General features: G+C 38.6%; 1 protein-coding gene across 1 annotated transcript in view; it reads left to right on the forward strand.

Moving 5' to 3' along the window:
• The window catches only part of LOC117501460 (D site-binding protein-like), a 72,831-nt gene extending 59,216 nt beyond the window's left edge, over nucleotides 1-13,615 (forward strand). The window contains exons 6-7 of the mRNA XM_034160362.1: nucleotides 7,057-7,310; nucleotides 12,286-13,615. Coding sequence (XP_034016253.1) covers nucleotides 7,057-7,310; nucleotides 12,286-12,501 — 470 coding nt within the window. The 3' untranslated portion in view covers nucleotides 12,502-13,615. The remainder of the gene's footprint in view (nucleotides 1-7,056; nucleotides 7,311-12,285) is intronic.
• Nucleotides 13,616-21,162: the final 7,547 nt, after the last annotated feature.

The raw sequence follows: 21,162 nt of genomic DNA on the forward strand, positions 1-21,162 counted from the left end.
GCTTTTTGTTTCTCTCCGTTTCCCTAAATACCATCTTCATGACCCCCGGAGGAAAGAAGATTTTGCTCTCAGCTTTTAAATTCAAATGTAGGTGGATCAAGTGAGAGTTACTTCAAGCGATTATTGAAGGAAGAAAAAAATCTGTGCACCTGATTCTTGGCGCTCAGGCTGCACTGTCTATTTCTGCTGCTGTGGGTGTCAAGCTGGTCTCTCTGCCCACGACTGTGGTTTTCTTCCTGGATGGTTTTGGCTCATCAGTTTCTCACTGCAGCATTTTTTTTTTTTTTCTGAGAGACTCAAACTGAAAACCACATGATTCAGGAGGCCCAACTGCCTGTGGCCCAAAACATGGCTCTGAAACATAAACTAGAAGGGCAGCAGAGCGCAGAGCTCCACCAACAGTTCTGCAAAGATTGTTACTGTTACTGTTACTGTCTGCAATCATACAGTCAATTAACATCGAAACGTCCCCACAAAAATGGATTTATTTCCACTGGATCCAAATTTTACCCCTCCCCTACACACACACACACACACAGATTTTTTTTCCTGTATTTTTTCTCTTTTTGCTCTGTATGCACCACTCTGCATTTAATCATTAGTGATTGATCTCTGCTCCCCTCCACAGCATGTCTTTTTCCCTGGTTCTCTCCCTCAGCCCCAACCAGTCCCAGCAGAAGACTGCCCCTCCCTGAGCCTGGTTCTGCTGGAGGTTTCTTCCTGTTAAAAGGGAGTTTTTCCTTCCCACTGTCGCCAAGTGCTTGCTCACAGGGGGTCGTTTTGACCATTGGGGTTTTTACGTAATTATTGTATGGCCTTGCCTTACAATATAAAGCGCCTTGGGGCAACTGTTTGTTGTGATTTGGTGCTATATAAATAAAATTGATTGATTGATTGACTGTATTTTAAAAATACATAAAATAGAAATAAAATTACAAAAATAATCTTTTTATGTGATTGTTATTTTTCTTCTCTATTTTTTATGACATCTGAGCCACAAGAATATTGCTGAGTTTAAGTTTTTCTCTTGTACTTTTTCAGTGTAATTGCACAAAATTCTGCACATTCATAGATATGATCACTACCAAATTGCCAGATTAAAAATAAATAAAATAAATGAAACATCCATGTAATATTCTAAGAAATTAAGAAAAATGTTACTCCTCCCCATTCCCCACCCATTCACAATACGAAAGGAACAGGAAAAAAGGAGTCCTGGATCTGATCCTTGATCCAGATCAGCTCCAAAATTTAATGAGCTGGTGCTTGGCAACAAGAGTTAAGAAAATTAGTCTGGTGGCTTTGCATAACCATGCAGACAGACAAATAGTAATGAAAATATAACTTACTTTACTGTAATCCATACCCATAAAAATAACTTTAGTTTGCAGTTTTTCAGCATTTTTTGAACATTTCCAAAAGATTACCCACAAAGCAGAACGTGGAACTCTGCTCTATAGTGGCTGAAATATGTTATGACAGTATTTGTTGAATATAAGTCATTTTCTATGCAAAGATTCTGAAAGCTAATATAAAATCATGAATTACTGCACATTTGATGGTTCTTCTTTTATTGAGCTGTTATTGTGCGATGTCTGTGTCTAAATGAGACTAATCGCTGCAGGCTGTGGTATAAGTATTCTGATATTTTTTCATTTTGAGGTCCATCATTTTGGATATTTTAATAATTCTTTAGTATGTGGTTGGTAGTTGTATTCATTCTTCCAGAAGTGACTGAAAATCATTGTCAGGTATCAACACTGCAAGTTGCAATTCCACACAGCGGTTATGAAGGAAAGCTGACTTCTGACTTTATGATGCGGCTGCACACATCTGTGCAAGACGAGGAATTGTTGGGTTAGGTAGGCGGGGCTTATGGATAGAGGGTCCCTGATCAGACAGGAAAAATCACTAAGGTGCCCTTGAGCAAGATGCTTAATCCTCAAGTTGTCTCCTGGTGTGCAGTTAAGGATCTGTGTGTATGTGTGTGTGTGAGATGTCATCATAAAGCTCTTTGAATGTCTATGTCAGATGGAACACTGCTTTAGAACCACAGTCCATGTCCAAAGTCACATCTGGCTTTAGAACCAAGTGGTTTTGGTTTGGAAACTCCAAATATGCTTCTTTGTTTTATGCTCTGGCAACAAGCTGCAGCATTATTTTTGCTGTGTATTTGCAACACTCTACAATTGCTTGTTTGTTTTTGTTTGTTTATTGTGGTCGACGGCTTCAGGGACAAAGTTCAAACTCCCACTATGACTGCTAGAAAACACATGTACAGCTGAAGTTGATTTGCTTGTAAAACACAGGCTGCGTTCCTGATTCATGCCTAGGCTCTGGATAAATGTGTACCTGGCAGCGCAGCTAAAGCCTATTAACATTTTGTAATTGTTACAGAATGGAAAATATAAACACAACAGATTGTTGTTTGATGCATTGTTACATTTTTAGTGATTCCTTAGCTTAAGAAATTGTACATGATAGAACCAACAACCTTCACCTTTTGTAATAGCATGGAAATGGATTGCCTCTGTGTAAAAATACACATTATTCAGGTGAAATTTGTCATCATGCACAGATGGAAAACATTGAGGAGGAACAAGAAAGCACAATCTGATCTGAAGTACTGAAAGCAGAAAGCAGAATCTGAGAGTTCATAGCTGCTTCCTCCAAATGGCTCCGACTCACAGACAGGAAATGAAGCCAAGCGAGGCTTCTGGGTAAACTGTCACGGTTGGCGGCTAGTGACCCAGCAGCAGCGGGAGTCGTGTTCTTGGATCAGTTTCAACCTTTTGCCAAAAATGGTTGTTATTGGGAAAGGATTTTGTGCATGCTTATTTAGGATCAGCTCCGTCCAAATGCCAGAGTCAGATGAAGCCTGCAGAAGCTCATCCAACAGATGGAGCTGAGCATGTGCAGAGGAATAAAGCCAAGGATGTGCAGGACATTATGTTTCCCACAGGAGGAACATGTGCAGAGAGTGCAAGTGACATGGAGGGATAAATGGACAGATGGTTGGATGAATGGATGGATGGACAGACAAATGGGTACATGGATGAATGCATGCATGGATGGATAGACAGATTAATTCATTGATGGACAGGCAGATGGGTGGATGCATGAATGGATGGACGGATGGATAGATACATGAATTAATGAATGTATAGAGGGGTGGCAGATGGACAAATGGATGTATATCCATACATGCATGACCATAGGTGAAAATAGTATTGAAGATTGACCAGTAGATCAAGAGCTTTGCCTTTTGGCTCAGCTCCCTTTTCATCACAACAGTACAGTAGAGAGAATGGAACACCGCCCCTGTTGTTCCGATTCTCTGGCCAATCTCACGCTCCATTGTCCCTTCACTCATGAACAAGACCTTGAGGTACTTGAACTCCTTCACTTGGGGCAAGACCGCATTCCCTACCCGGAGTAGGCAATCCATGGGTTTCCTGCTGAGAACCATGGCCTCAGATTTAGAGGTGCTGATCCTCATCCCAGCCGCCGCAAATCGATCCAGCGAGTGTTGGAGGTCACCGGCCGATGAAGCCAACAGGACCACATCATCTGCAAAAAGCAGTGATGAGACCCTGAGTCCATTAAAGTGAAGACCCTCCACACCAAGACTATGCCTCGATATCCTGTCCATGAATATCACAAACAGGATTGGTGACAAGGTGCAGCTCTGGCGGAGGCCAGCCCCCACCAGAAACGAGTCCGATTTACTGCAGAGAACCAGAACATAGCTCTTGCTGTGTGAGTACAGAGATTGGATGGCCCTGAGAAGGGACCCCTCACTCCATACTCCCACAACACCTCCACAGTATCTCCCAGGTACCCAATCATAGGCCTTCTCCAAGTCCACAAAACACATGTAGACTGGACAGGCATACTCCCAGGCACCCTCCGGGATCCTTGTGAGAGTGAGGAGCTGGTTGGTTGTTCCAAACTTTTCTTGCTGACAAGACCAGGGGCCAGTTCCATAAAATAGGATTACCAAATAAGCCAGGCTTATTTCGTTAGTCTGTTTTATGTTCCAATAGAGGTTGTCCTCAGCCAGGGCTGTGCCTTGTCACCAATCATGTTTGTGATATTCATAAGCAGGATATCGAGGCGTAGTCAGGGGGAGGAGGGTCTTCAGTTTGTTGGGCTCAGGGTCTCATCGCTGCTTTTCCACTGGAAAAATTAGACAGACTAACAAAATAAACCTGTCTTATTTGGTAGTCCTGTTTTAAGGCCTGGTCACACAGCATACGACAATTGCTGAACAAGAGGAAAAAAAAAAAGTCACAAATCGTCGAGAAAAGGTGGACGAATGGGTTTTTGACTTTTCTCATCACCAAATAGCCTGCGAATCAAGAGCGCAAAAGGAACAAAAGAGGAAGAAAATGAAACCGAAGCTAACGATCTCCACGTTTTAAGCGAAATGTGCCTGGAGCCACCGCTGGAGCAGTGTATGTCTGCGTCCTGCTCTGCGTTCCAGGACTTGGCGCTGGGACAGGGCTCTGTTGCGCCTGAGTCCTGGAGAAGCTGTAAACAGAAGCGCATGAGCCGACCCACTGTGGAGATCTGTGCGCATGTTCTTTTTTTCTTTTTTCTGATGCAAGCGCACATGATTCAAATCCATCTAGTTTTTAAAAAAAATAAAAAGGTCAGATAGTTTTCTAACAGACCTCGTATAATCATCTGACTCATCTACCTGTTGCCACATGTACAGAAGGGCTGGATTGTCATTCCTACACTCATATTGTTATATTTAATAAAAAAAATAATAAGCACACGCATGAGACAATCGCTGCTGCCACTGTGTTCATGTACCGTCTGAAATTACATAACTTTTTTGTTGTTTCAATTTCAGCAGTTGCTTGTGGCAGGAGCGTGGTTTTCATTTTATTTTTGATAAAATAATTCATTGTATCCACACAAAAGATTAATTCTTGGCCTATATAAGGTGCCTGAGCCCAGTGAAGCTGACCCCCCACCCAGATAAAAAATCCAAGCGAACAGGCTGAGTAATTTCCGACGGTACATGAACGCAGCAGCAGCCCTCACAAGCAGCTTCTGTACTGTGTGAAAACATTCAGCTAGTCAGCCAAAGTCGAACTAAACGCTAACGTTACAAAAACTAAGCAAATGATAAAAAATAAATAAATAAAATAAAAAAATGTCAAGAATGACAGCAAAACGAAATACGGATGATTTGAGGTTTTTGGTGACATTCATTCAAATTTTTCGACAGTTTAAAAATCCTGATGAAGCACCAGCTGCAGGAATGAAGCCGAGTGAACGTTAAACGATGCCAATGAAAGCCAACGAAAGACCAGATTTCTTATCTTGTTTGGGCTTTGTTGCCTGTCGTTAAGTGCCGCGTGGCCAGGCCTTTATGGAACGGACTTCTCTGATCAGATTTCAGCATGAATTTTCTTGTCACCTCATTTTGAAACCACAGCTATGAAATCTGCAGAATTACATCCAAAAAATATATAAATTTGTTACAAAATTTCTCAGTTAAGGTGACTGATCAACTTTAGTCAAGTTAAAATGTAAAGAAGAAGAAGAAGAAGAAGAAATCCCCAAAAGGCTATATCAGTAAAAAAAAAAACTTAATATGAAAATAGTGGGATTTTATTTATAGTTTTAACATTTTTTTAATTTCTGAAAACATGCGTACTCCACAGAAACCCCTCACCTACAACTACTAAAAAACAACAAAAACTGCTGTGCTCCCAAAAGTCACGCATGACGTCACTGTGGCTGACTGAATGAAGTGAAACAAATACAATCTGTGCAGAACAGAAGCCGAACAAAAATTAACTCAGAGTCCTGATGTGATTTCTCTGGCTGTAACACACACAGACTTTATCACCACGAAGGGTTAAATTAAAACCTAATCTTCTTTTTGTCGGAGTGAAAATGAACCCGCTGCCCTTTCACTGTTTCTATTACAACACTGCCACCGGGTGGCGAAGCTGCTTCACTGCAGCTTGCTTGTTTACCATCAGAACTCCAGAAAACCACATGGAATCAAACCAGCTTGTGATTGTGTAGGAAAGCTGGAGCTCTTTTCATCAGTGAGTCGTGATGTTCTGAAGGTAACCTTTAGAGCATTTTTTAATGCTTTCAGCATAATTTCAGACCAGGCAGCGGTCGTTCTTCCAAATATCAGCTCTTGTGTTGAGTCTGATTAATTCTCCCGCTTGGGACTGTCATCACTTTAACCTTCGACCTCAGAGCTGTGCTCAGCCATGTGACGGCTGCCAGTGGCAGATGGGGTGTAATCTGGAGATGAAACTAAGATGAGCTGTTGATGAGACTATTGCAAAATGAGTAATTAGGTCACAGTGCAGGAACAAATCACCTTGGATTTAATTAAATCGGAAACTTGCAAAAAAAAAAAAAAAAAAAAGATGGTGATTTGCAACATAAGACATGACATCAGATCTGGATCCAGAGGTTTGCAGCGATTGTTTATTTATATTTCTGGATGATACTATCAAACATACTTCTAATACAGCTTTAAAAAAGTGTTTTTACAGCCAGATCCTCTATCTGACATGAATCGCGTGCAGTCACGTTCATCAGTGGCAGCAGTTTGGGGTCAGTGTCTCGCTAAAGAACGCTTTGACCCACAGGTGTAGTCAGCGACCTTCAGGTTAATGGACAACCTGCTCTGGCGCCAGAACGATAATCACTGTCAAACTTCATCTGCATTCGTCTGCTGAACTCATGAGGCCGGTCTTTACGTGGAGAAAACGGCATCACGTTTGTGGTATTTTTTTTTTTTGCTAATCAGTGTGTTTACATCATGGTTTTGAAGTCATGTGATGACACGCGTGTGTTTGTGTTTTATTTATTTATTTTATTTAAATATTTATGATCATAGGAGCATGATCATCAAAGATCATGGCGTTCCCCCAGCAAGTTACAACCCAGATTAAGTGAAAGTGAAAATGTTAGCCGTTAGTGACACCTGGTGGCAGAGTCTATAGCACTCACGTGTGCCAGTCAAGAGGACGACCCCTTGACCACTGGTTCTGTCTTCCTCTTTCTCAGGCCGTCAGGCGGTGCCTCAGGACCCCTCACCCTCTTCTACCTGTCCTCCGGGGCCCCCCGGGCCCCCAGCGGTTGGCAACGGCAGCAGCGACATCTTGGTGAACTTTGACCCTGACCCAGCAGATCTGGCTCTCTCCAGCGTGCCAGGACAGGAGGCCTTTGACCCGCGGCGGCACCACTTCACCGAAGAGGAGCTCAAACCTCAGCCGATGATCAAGAAGGCTCGAAAGATGCTTGTGCCCGATGAGCAGAAGGTACTACATCTCCCACAATCCTATGCTTTCCCTATGAGGGATGTTAGACAAGTTTCAATAGAAATAATAACAATGATAATAAAGACGCGACTTGCCTGAAATGCTTTTTAAATTCTTACTCTGTGATCCAGAGTACACAAAATTATAGCTCTGCTTTCTGTAGCTTTTTCCAGAGTTTAAAGTTGGAATCCTCATTTATTTTCTATGATGTCTGAAGCTGAAATAATCAAATAATCATTTAACTTACATCAAGGGAGAAAATGAAACATTTTTGTGTGCTTCAAACATCTCAAATATTACATTTTGTGGTTTATTACTGAGAAATTGGCTTTGATTGAGTTAAATCTCGTTTACAAAAAAGAATGATTAACACTTATTTCAAACATGTTTTAAAATGGATTATGCAAAATATTTCTCATGACTACTTTTAAACAACAAAATCTCTAAACTGACTTTAATCTGGCTAAAGTTCACTTTAAAAACAGACATAAACTGTTCTACACTAGGAAATGTTCTTTTATTCCTCCTGAAATGGTTTAATCTCTTTGCAATCTGATTTTAAACTCATTTTAAATTTGAGGAAAACTGGGTATTTTTCGGTGTTGATTTTTTTTGTTTAGTTGTGATAAATAACTTTAAAATGCTTACTTACATTGTGAGAAATTTAAATAAAATGAACAGTTAACTAACAGATGAGCTGATGATGAAAATAACCATTAATTGGAGCCATAACGGTGCAGACTTTTATAAATGTTGTTTTACATTTTCAAATCTACAGGTGATTAAGGAAAATGAGTTTTTGCTCAGTCAGTTTATTTTTTTATCTGCACATTAAAATGAATTCTTTACTGTTCTACAGCTTGCAGGAATTTAATGAAAAAAAAATCTGCTGAAAAAGTGTAAGAAAAGCCAGAAATAACATTTGTAAAATATTTAAAACAGAAATAGAAAACAGCATATTTAAAATTATAATGCAGCTATAATCGGAATAATAAGTCACATCTGTCAAAAAATGCATTGTGAAGAGTCATGTGATGACACACGTGTGTTTGTGTTTTATTTATTTATTTAGTTTAAATATTTATGATCATAGGAGCATGATCATCAAAGATCATGGCGGTCATCTCAGGTTCCCCCAACAGGTTACAACCCAGCTTAACCCTCTGGGGTCCGGGGACATTTTTTGGACAGTTCACTCGCCTGGCATAAATGTTTATTATTGCTGTTAACAGCTCGCCCTGCATCCCACAATCAAGTTTTATGTCCCTTTTTTTCAGGACAACCTGTGCTTTCAGAATATATATGCTTTTGTTGTGTTTTTTAAGTGTAATAAAGGTTTACAATCAAAAATAGGCAAGGAAAAAAGTAAAGCGGAAATTATTTTCCACACACATTTATTCAAAACACACAGCAAACTATAATAAACAACTGTTTTGACACTTTATAAAGGTAATTTGAGGTCTTGTGTGAAAGACTGTACAACAAAAGGTTCAAACAATAAACACACATGCACATTTTGAACAATATATACAAAATGGTCTATTCGTTTTGTTGTCCATTGATATGGTAAACAGTGCTTTACACAGAGAAAGCAACAGAGTTATCCAGTAACATTCACATGCAAACTAGTGGAGCAATCCCGATAGTTACCCACTCTTTGTTTGAGCATGTGAGATTGTCATCAGAGGCTCTCCATCTGCTCCATCTGCTTTCAAAAAATTATAATGCATCTATAATCGGAATAATAAGTCACATCTGTCAAAAAATGCATTGTGAAGAGGAAAAACATGTAAGTTGTAATGGAGCACAAGTTGCATTTATTTTTTAAACTTATACGTCACAAGAATTCAACAAAATCATTTTGTAATGATCTGGAAAGACTATTCAGTCCCACACGAGACTAAAGAACATCAGCCAAATATTTTTAGTGTTGTGTTTTTTGTTTACAATGTACAGAAAATGCACCGAACCATGATTTATTTTGTGCCGCTACACTATTTTTGACATGTATGTCGCTTTGGAATATAAATTGCAGGACCTCCCAAACTAGCAAAAAATGAATGAATTAATAATAATAAAAAAAGGTAAAAACAATCAGACCACAGGTGAAAAAATGATTAGATTTCATGTATTTCCAGACATATGAACATCTGGAGATGAGATATTTCATTAAAATCCAGCTGGATCAGAAGGTCAGGAATGAGAAAGTACTCTGCTTTGTGACATTTTCTTTATCTATGTGGAAAAACATTAAGGGACTGAAATGCCAGCGAAAAGTGTCATCTGACAGCATTCCTAAAATTTGTTATTAACATTTCAGGTCACAGCACAATAAGAAAAGCTTTGATCTGTGGCTCATAAAGTTCAACTGCAGATCTTCAGCTGTTTGCATTTCACCTCGTTTCACTGAGGCGATGACGAGCTTATTATTCGTGTGTAGGCTTAAAGAACTCTCTGGCCAGAATTTAAAAAGTGCTTCCTTATAAATGAACAGAAATTAAATATATTGTACATTCAGAAGCTCGTCTGTTTAATTCAGGCGGAGCTCCAGTCAGAAATCTGCAATTAAAGAAAATATTCAGTAATGTGATTTATTTATTTATTCCCAAACACGTTCGGCTGTGTGTAAAAAAACAAACAAACAACAACAACAAAAAAAACAACAAAAATAAATAAATAAATCCACTGATTACTGAAGAATGATTTTTAGAATGTTGCAGTGTGAATTGTAACCAGGTGATGTTTGAACGTAGCTGCAGCAAAAACACAAACAAACAAACAAAAGCATCTTCTGATGAACCCCAAAATCAATCATCTATTGGACACAATAACACCAGCTTTGCCTATGAGCATTTCAGGGAAAATAATGCTAATAGAGCAACAGATTTCAGAAAAGCAGTCTCATAAAATTGAAGAAATAAGTGAAAACTGAGGTTCGGTGCAAAACATCCTGCAGAAAAACCGTTGGAACAGCAACCAGATTGCAGTAGCAACAAACCTCAACAAACATGTTGAAAATCATCATGCACAGTACAATGGAAGGGGAAAAACTTCAAAATATATACACTGGAGGAATGTCTGTTGTATCACAGCGTGGTTTAACAAAAAGTCATAGTGTGAAAATATGCAGAAAAGGGTCACTGTGCAGCTTTTAGTTCATCTGCAGAGACAAATAACCACTTCTGTTTTCATTCATTCACCCTCACTTGCTCATCGGATGGGCATAAAATTACTTAAGACTTAAGATCCCAGCAGGCCTTGCAGCCCTCGTGATGATCAGATTGGATAGTAAACGGAAAACGCGCTTTGAATCTGGTACAAATCTATGATGGCTAAATAGAAACGTGTTACTTTTAATATTAAATTTTTAAAAAAAATTACCAAAATCATTATGGGGACTGGTTGAAACCTCTCCAAACAGACATGGTAATGTTAAAAACTTGTCTGTGTGGTGACCAGAAGATAAGCCTGATCAAAATTAATTTGGTCTTGATTGGCGAGGCAAAGTGAATACACATTAGATGTACATAGGAGTCGGTAGTAGGTGTTGTGCCAGCGGTCAGGACACAGTTTAGTGAAGGCCGCATTGATATAGGGTAACATCAAGTAAATACATGACCTACATTCATTCATCCAAAATACATTCAAGCATCGTGAGACAGTATTGTGAAACTGAAGATATTGTCACACATGCAGCTCACACCCTCTTACACTAGTTACAGCTCACATTGCACCACACTGGATCACGCCAGTTATGGTCCGACCACTACAACCACGTGTTTTCCCCACACGATTCAGAATTACATGGAAGGTTACCTTTGCTGTGAGTATATGACACTATGAACTCTGACAAAAAGGTCCAATTTGTCCTGCTGGGAATAAGGCAGCGCGCGCTCGAATTCCAACAACATATTATTACTTGCTTATTCATTTTCAGCACGTCACTGCCCACATGGTTTTGGTTTCGCTCTTAAAGGTCAGCATGGTTTGGTTCAGTAATTTGAATTGTGAAGTACCTCGTGGTTCCTTGAAAGAACTTCGGAGCATTTGCAAAAATAAAGGAAGTTTGTCCAAAATGTCATATTTTTTCACAATAATGTGAACATAGCTTATGGGTAGTGGGGAAGGGGGGCAGGGAGAAACTACTGAGAATGTGTAGTGAGCTACATGGTGAAGAAGCACACAAGGAAATGTAGTGGGTTGAGATCAAATTGGTCTCAAATGGTGTTACTGTTCTGGAATCCATCGTGACTTATGATGTTTCCCAAAGTATACTTAGCCCCAAAGCATAAGTCGCACCTTTTTTCTGTATATGGAACTCACTTTTTAAGATGGCATTTCCCTGAGAGTGAATTTAACAACAGTCATCAGGGACTTAATGTAGCACATGTGCGCACCACAGCATGTGATGTTACTTAAACATAAGGACTGTTAAGTTCCAAAAATAACCAATATGCACAAATAAATGTGCACTGGACAACACATTGAGTGTAGTTTGACACAGTTTGGACAAAGTAAATCATCAGATGTACTCAGATTTATGACTCACAGCAACATAGAGAACAGTGGAGTTATGCAGGAAGCTCTCAGCTTGTGGTGTGTACCATAAGAATGGTTAAATTCCAAAAATAAGCAAGCTGTGCAAATAAATGTACAATATAATACACATTTTATGTTATGCAAAATATGAATAATGTTTGTTTTTTCATCAGCTATTAAATTTTGAATTTTTGCACAATGTTGTGTTGTACTTTTATTATTATTGGTGTTTATTCTTTTATTATTAGAGTTTATTTTGTTTAGTGCTTTGATTCATGTGAAAATCCGATATAAATAGTTATGATAAATAATGAACATGTCATTTTTGATTTCTGAAACTAGTAAAAAAAATATGTATACGATTGAAAATACAGTAATTATTCTCCACTGTACACCCACCCCCCACCCATCCCAACATAACATCCACCGCCACCAGGACGAGAAGTACTGGAGCCGGCGAGTGAAGAACAACGAGGCAGCCAAGCGTTCACGGGACGCTCGGCGGCTCAAGGAGAACCAGATTTCTGTGCGAGCCGCCTTCCTGGAGCGGGAGAACGCAGCGCTTCGGCAGGAAGTGGCAGACATGAGGAAGGAGCTCGGCCGCTGCAGGAACATCATCAATAAGTACGAGAGCCGCCATGGAGACTTGTGAGGCTGCAGAGGAGTGACGGAGGAGGACTGGGAGGGATGGGTGAAGGAGACGACGAGGGTACAAGGCAACCCAGCAACAGCAGGCACTTTAGTTGAAGTGGCGAGGAGAAAAGCCAGCGTAGATCTGCAGTAAGCGCTGTGCGACACCGGGTGTAAGCACGTGTATTCCCCAGGCGGGTGCTTTTGTGTGCACACTGCACATCACGAGGTCAGGAAAAGCACAGCCACACCATTTCTTTTTCTCGACTCCGTGTGCATGCCTGTGCTGAGTCCACACGATGTCTCGCACCGCCTCGTGTCACGTCGGCAGCTTTTGTCACCCCGGTGCTGTGCTCGTGCCTGGTGCCGCGCAGCGTTTGTGCAGGTAGTGTGTTTCGGCTGGACTCCGGCAACAGGGTGTTGAATTCACAAAATGCCAGTGAAATCGCACTTTTGTTTTACACTCAAAACAAGGATACAAGCCAGGAGGGGCCAGATGTGTAATTTTTTTCTATAAATACGACAAAACGTGTATATTTTTGAAGTGGGCAGAAAAGGCGAGATGTGTTCAGAAGGAGGAAGAGGAAGAGGAAATGCAGGGTTTTCATCCATAAGAGATTTTGACATAGGATTATTGTATATTTTTCTATTAGGAGAAGTCAGGAGGAGGATTTTGGAGATAATCTTTTGTATATTTTCTATATGGGTGGGCAGGACAGTCGCGGGCCATGTGGTGCACCATTCTCCAGCAAATAATCTATTTTTAGTGTCCCTGAGCTGATTGGTCGGAGGCAGACGTGGAGGCGTGCACGGAGAATGTATTATGGTTGAATCAGGTATCTCACAGGGTGCAGGACAACGCGGCGTCTTGGTAACGATCGATTCTGGGGACGTCAGAAGGAAGAAATGAAAATTGTACAGTTTTATGAAAAACTTATTTCTGTGTTCGTTTTGATTTATTGTGGGCTCGTTCAAGCACTTGATTTAACTTCTTTTTGATTCCGTGTCTGATTTTGGTATTTGACTGTGGTGGAGGAAACGAGAGAGAAAGGAAGAGTCAGGAGATGTGTTTAAATCGATATTTCTCTCTCATTTTACACCTTCATGTGGTGACTTAATGCAAAAATTCTGTTTGTGGGGTTTATCGATTCGGTAAAACATTGACTGAAACCTTCAAAACGCACACAGACACACACAAACACACACTTTAACCCTTATTATTATTGTTGTTGATGTTGTTATGGTTGTTGTTATGGACCTTTATGGTGCTGATCTGATTCTTCAAACTCAAAAACACATGCACACATATGCAAATACTGATGGAAAGCAAACACAAAACTGAAATGCCTATGACCCTTTCTTTGTCTTTGATTCCTTCTTTTCAGTTTATTTTTGCTTTTGTTGCATAGTGTATCGATAAATCGTAATCACTGACACACAACACTTGTTTATACCTCCTACAAACTGTTCCCAATGAGAAATGAAAAATACACCCTACTGCTACTGTACCATACAAATGTATTATTGAATATTAAACTATATATATATATATATATATATATATATATATATATATATATATATATATATATATATATATATATATAATGTAGGTGTGTACATGATTATATGCTTGAATATGTGACTATAGTTGTAATATACATAACTGAATATACTACAGAAAAAAAAACCATTGGAATCATTTGTCAGTTTTTTCTCAGGTGTTTGTCTGAGGTTCAAAACATTTATAAAAAGCAAAAAAAAAAAAAACAAACAACCGGAAAAATAACATGATTTCATCCTGAAGTCGTTGGCTCAATCTGCTTTGTTTTTTTAAAGTTTTATTTTCTCATTATAAACCATAGCTGTTGGACTGATTCCACAAAGGGCCCAGAAGGTGCAAGTTTTCTTTGCAGCCATCGACTCCAGAAGGTTTTTTTTTGTTTGTTTGTTTGTTTTCGCCTGAGTGACATCACTTTCAGCAAATGGGATGACTTTATCCACCAGGCGGAGTCAGTGGCAGCAAAGATAATCTGCACCCTCTGAGACTCAGAGCTGCTCGGTTTAATCCACAGACTGTAAGTAAACATTCAGGGTATCATGGGATTAAAAAGTGATGACAAAATAACTATATTGCCCCCTACTGGTTGGCTACAGAAGGATTCATTGACCCCACCTTCCCAGTTAAATCAGTGGCACAGTAATTGATGAAATGGACAATAAATTTTACAGTAAGTTTGAATGACGTTTGTACCAATATCAATCTTTCTGACTTTTTTGTAAAATGTTGTTATCTGATATTCAACAGGTGCAGATGAGACTAATTTATAACAGTGGTGCTTCAAATGATTCTGTAGCAGACACTCTCAAGCAAACTAGTTTTGGCAGATTGTGGTGCACTAAATATTCTGGATATTAAAAAGAAAAAGTAGGCTACAGCACCTATCAAGTAGTGATTTTTATTTTTTGTTAACATCGAGTTGTTATTTTTTAAGTAGAGGGAGGGAGGAATTATAGTCCAATTTAAATAATCACAACAAAGAAAATGTTCCTGCACTGAAAAAGAGAATAGTTGAACCAACCTAAAAAAGAGTTGCAATGAGGAAAAACCTGAATGATTTAAGTTGTTTGAACTTAAGTTTGTAAGTTAGAGTTGATCTAACTTGCTAACTTAAGTTCAAACAACTTAATTCATTCAGGTTTTACCATTGTAATGTTTTTTCTCTTTTTTCAGTGTGTTGAAGTGAAGGAAATGGTGGCAGAGGCAACAAATAAAAAAAGATCTGCAATTTAAATTTACACAGTACTTCTTGTGTGGACTTAATCTTTTCATGAAATTGACTGTGTACTTTATTGTGATGTAATCACAAACTAATCTGATAATTCTACAATTTCCGTCCCTCCAAAATGGATGTGGCTATCTTGCGAGCTAGCCATGACACAAAAAACAGATTTATGAAATCCTGATTTACATTGACGGGCAGCACTGTTGCCTCACAGCAGGAAGGTCATGGGATCGATTCCCACCTGTGGCCTTTCAGTGTGGAGTTTGCATGTTTTGTCCGTGTTTGCGTGGATTCTCTCCGTCGGTCTTCTACATCCAAAGTAAACATCTCTCCAAGATTTGTAACGAACCGAGTGTGATTTGCTAGCTCCACCAAATTAGCATGATTTTTGGCATCATTTTCACACAGTGCAAGGTGAGTTGCCCATCTTTAATTCTACAAAGGCAGTTATAATGGTGAGCTAAAATACGGGAAGATCTTGCCATCGTAATTCAGTTGCCATCAAATCCCGTCCCACCTTTATTTGTACGTTTTTAACACAGTGGGACTCACCATTCTCTCCTCACAGATGTTGGTATTTTTCAACATCACTTTTCTTTTCTTTTCAAACCTCTTCAATAACAGTTGCTTGTGTTATTCTTGCTGTTATTGTGGGTTATTGATTATAAATTAACTTGCTTCAGCTCATTTTCTCCAGGAGGCGCTGTGGTTCCATTCTCACATAAAATCCATTTTGTTCCGAAGAACAGCTTTTACTTGAGTTCCAATGAGCCAGAGCACTGTACGAGCCTAGTGTCTATTATGGGAGCTGGTGTTCCACACTTACAAAAAAGATACTTTTGTTTTTTCCTCTATGTGTTTTGTGGAAAATGCTTTAATCTGATACACAAACTTTGAAGAAAACTCCTGCAGCGCTTCTTGCTGTCTGTTGGCAGAATAATGAAGCCATTTTTTTAAAAAACCTTGTTTCAGGATTTGGGATTTCTTCACAGACACTTGAGAAACTTTTTGACATTACTATTTTTCTATGTACATGTATTGATTGTGTGTTTTTGGTGGGCCGGCCATCACGTGGTGGCTTGTCATGGTTTGATGCTGTAGGGCATAATGGCGTTGCGGGTATAAATGCATCTCTAATAATTATGTTCACAGCCTTGATGTTTCTGTCCCATTTGTGGATTCTTAGCTATCTTCCTTGTTATATGACTGACTGTTATGAACTATGAGTCCCATGAGCGCGGCACTAATCAACGCCTCACCAGTACTTTGTGCTGTCCACAAGGATGATGGCAAATGTGGCTTTTTCTCTCCAAACACCAATAAAGGCTTGTCCTTACTCACACACAAAGCTTTTCTCTTTCTGAAACTCTGATCACATCAAGCTGGAGTAAAGGTGTTATTGCATGCAGTTCCTCCAACTGCCACTAGATGCCAGTGTGGAAAATAAGTTGTTATAACAATTAAAACAAAATGTTGCAGCATTATGTAGCCTTGGTAGTGTTCCTTCATTCACAGCAAGAAGGTCCTGGGTTCTATGCCTCAATTACATCAACATGCAGATTCATCCTGGCAACACTGGGAGCAGTCAATGATGCAGAATTAGAGCAAAAGTTAACTGTTAGTCTTCCAAACAGTCCAGTAACTGTATGAAAAATAGGGGGACAACCCACCACTAATTGCAATAGAAGTTATTTCTTCATTAATGGGTGCAAAAATACGGAAGCGTATTGCATTCACTTGATAACTTTACTTTTTGGATTGTTTTTTGGAGAAATTATTTGTGTTTTTCTGAGTAATTTATTTTTGGTCTGTTTTTTTTGAATAATTATTTCTGTTTTTCTGAGTAATTTATTTTTTAGTTTGTTTTTCTGAGTAATTCATTTTTTCTGTTTTTCTTTTTTACTTTTTCAGTTCTGTTTTTTTTTTTTGTACTATTTTTTTCCAGTTTTTCTGAGTAATTATTTTCCTTTTTTTCAGAGTTATTTTTTGTTGTTGTCATTGTCCTGTTTTTCATGTTAATCCCCCCCATTTTTTGGAGTATTTTTTTTCTGAAATAGTCCTCAGGTGCCTGCGTAGAGTCGACAAAATAATGATAATACCATCTATATGACTTAAAGACAGGACAATCTCCCGGTGTCTTAAACCCAGATCAAACTAAAACTTGATTAAACTGAACAATGTCATGTTTCTTACCAAATCGAGCTCTCAGTGAATGAATGTGTCTTCAAATGCTCTAAACTCAGAAAATCAGGAAAAAATTACTCTGAAAAACCAACCATAAAAAATAAATTACTGTGAAAAACAGAAAAACTCACAAAACAGAAATATTTATTCCAAAAAACAGACAAAAAATAAATTACTCAGAAAAACACAAATAATTACTCCGAAAAATAAAACAAAAAACAAATTTATTAAGTGAATGCGTTACGCTTCTGTACAAAAATGCCTCTAGAATAACATACTAAAAGTCCCCTAAAATTCAAATAGTGGAACAGTACCTAATTCACTGGAATCTGAGCATATGTACATGGACAAAATTGATGGATTTTGTGGACGTACGCTCCATATATACCCCCGTCTTTTCAGTACAGTTAAGCTAATAAATGTATGAATAACTGACAAAGAATTGATCTTGCCATGCATTTGGAGAATTTATTAATGGATAAAAGAAAAAATTAAAATGTAATTCAGGTTTTGTGACATTTTACTTTTGTATATTGCGACAATAAATGGATACACAATGTATTTCCTAATATACTTTTTAAATACATTTATGAGGTTCAACTTCTGCATCATATATCAACACTTCCAGTGGCATGCTTGGTATTTCCTTGCATGGAATATGACTTTGACTGTGTAAAACTGTAGTTGAATAGTGACGCCTCAACGTGTGGTATTTCGTAAATAGACCACAAAGACTATACCTATCAATTAATATACTTGGTTTTTAATACCATAGAAACCATATTAACTATTCCCTTCCTTACTTGTGAATATGTTCTCAAGTAAAATTTGATGAGAAATGGGAAGGAAAGAGGTTGTTTGGTCCAAAGAATCCATTTCTTTGTATTCAGGATAACTATCTGCCTCTTGAACAATTGACTATATGTCATTCTTGAAGAACGTTGCAGCTGTTTCTTCTCAAGATCAGGGCATATGCTTGTTTAGGTGATGCACAGAAATCATGCAGAATTGTTGAGGCAGTACTCCACATTGCAACCACATTTTCTTGCCATTGACTTCAGTGATTATTATCTCATTTCCAAAGTGTTTCTATACTATCTGTTCTTTCATGTGAGTAAAGCCACATACTGCAGCGTCCGTGCCAGCCTGGTAGCTTTCCATTTTCTCGATCAGGTCATTGACTGCGATCTGTTCATCACTTTGTTGCAGATATTCTATAACAGGGGTATTCAACTCAGTCTAGAAAGGGCAGAGAGGGTGTAGGTTTTCTTTGCAACCAGCAACTCCACCAGGTGATTTAACATCACTTTGAGCAGATGGAATCAGTTAATCAGTGAAATCACCTGGTGGAGTGGCTGGTTGCAAAGAAAACCTGCACCCTCTCTGCCCTTTCTAGACTGAGTTGAATACACCTGTTTTATGACCTTTGAAAAAGCCTGTGCTTGTACTGCATCTTGTGGTCAACCAAGTTTAAAACATCTGGAATTGCATCATCAGGAGTATATTTTTTTTAGGTATCTTCTTACCAGTTCTAAAGTTCACCTTTCAGGCCTGGTGGTGTACAGCATCTGCTACAGGTACGTCAAAGACAAACTCCAGTCATGACTTCACCTTAACACCCCTGTCATCCTTTCTGCCCTCACATGCAACTGAGCCTGTAGTTATGAGGTCATATGTCCTGACAGGTGTGAGGATGAAATCCTTCTTATCATAAATATCTTCTGTTCAATTTCTCCTGTAGTCAAATGCCTTTTCAGTAGACCTCAGTTTGTGTGTCCTCTCCTCAGAAGCTTCATTTCCTCTTATGTGTTTATGAGCCTCAATGCTGGACTGCCTTTAATGTTCTTTGTGATATTCATTGTCACATTTTGTCCAGGCACTGTTATTGTCACTGTGCCTCTGGCCTCACTGGCTTTCTGAATGCGTTCACATCCTTTTGTTGTAAGGTTTGCACTGGCTTGACTTTTTAACACAGATTTATTGCAGATTGGTCACTGGAACTCAAACCATCTTTATTCAATCTGAAACAAAAAAGACCATTACACCTCCACCAAACATGCAAAACATTATTATTTAATTGAAGTGGGTTAGTTAAGACAGAGAGAATTGCAATATCATAATGATTTAGCAGCCATTTCAAAATGTGTTAATTGAGGCCCAGCTTAGATATTGTACTGCATTACTTGGCCCCAAAAATGTCCCTTACACACCACAGTTGTCCCTCTGGATGCCCTTCTTGTAGAGATATGGATAAAGGCAGACATTTAAGTAATACTATGTTAATTGGGACCCCAATTTAGAGGTTTGAAAATGGTTGTATTGTGTATTTTAGCCCCTAAAATGTCATTTTAGACCACAAAACTTCCCTCTAGGTGCCCTTATTGTAGAATTATGGATATTTTGATCATTTGCGTGACCATTTTGAAATATGTTAATTAGGGCCTTGTCTCAGACATTTAAGAATGGTTCCATTATATTCATTGGCCCCAGAAAGTCAATTCAAACCCCAAGATTGTCATTCTAAATGTACTAGCGGCAAAGTTAGAGTATTTTGTATTATTATGGCAGCCATTTTTAAAATATGCAAATTTAGCACTGTTCCACCAATTGGATTTTAGGGGACATTTAGTATGTCATTTAGTAGACCATTCTGCACTTACTCTGAAAAAATAAATTCTGTTGCAATTAGTGGTGGCGGGTCATTTCATATTTTTACTGGACTAAAAGTGATATAAACGCTAAGATGCTTCTGAGACAGTCCAGCACATAGTGGCAGGGTGCAAGACGCAAACTTGGACAGCATATATGAAGAGGCACAACCAAGTAACTGTGATACTGCAAATATCCACTAAACCGAATGCACACAAACGGCTGAGATGCGAACAGCTTAATGCGAACTTTAACATTGAAAATGCCATAGACATGCTAACGTGTTAGCATCGGTCCCGTTTTTAAGTTATACATCTATCAACTGTTTCACAAGACTAGAACAGGTCGGTTTAACATAAAGGTAAATATTGCTCACAGGCATATGCTCTTTAGGGTTTTTGAGGGGAAAAATTAAAATAAAGTGAAATAAAACAAAGAACCAACGAAGCAGCAGATCGAAACACTGCTTCATTCAAGGTTCAAAGCAAAGCTGCGCTGCAGAAATGGTTGATTACATGGAAGAAATGAAACGTTTGCGGTAAAACAAAGTTATTTAACAACTAAGCGACTAAATTTGTTGACAACAATTTTAATAATTGATTAAAATAGTGCATGAACTGTGATGTTGGGTAGTTTAAATACCAGTGGGTGCTAACATCAATAGCAAGAGTCAAATTAAAAAAGCCAGTTTTTCCTGGCATGTGTGTGTGCGTGTGTACAAGATATCTCAAAAATTGCTGAATGAATTTCCTTCAAACTTTCTTGGAATATTACTTGGATATCTGTCTAGAGGTAATTAGAATTTGGCATAGTTCAGTCCAAATTTTAAGAAAACGCAGTCTGAAAAAACACTTTTTTGTATATCTCAACAACCAAGAACCCTCAAAAGATTATCTAAAGCATATATTAATTATTTTGATCAGCAAAATATTTGTGATTAATTGGTATGAAAGACTTCATAATGGAAGTCACACAGAAGTCATATGACCAAGTCATGCAGAGTCAAAAACACCATTACAGACAGATGTACATTTACGTTGTCCCACGTTTCATCTGGCTGCGGC

Source organism: Thalassophryne amazonica, chromosome 20 (genome assembly GCF_902500255.1).
Source record: "Thalassophryne amazonica chromosome 20, fThaAma1.1, whole genome shotgun sequence".
NCBI classification, from domain to species: Eukaryota; Metazoa; Chordata; class Actinopteri; order Batrachoidiformes; family Batrachoididae; genus Thalassophryne; species Thalassophryne amazonica.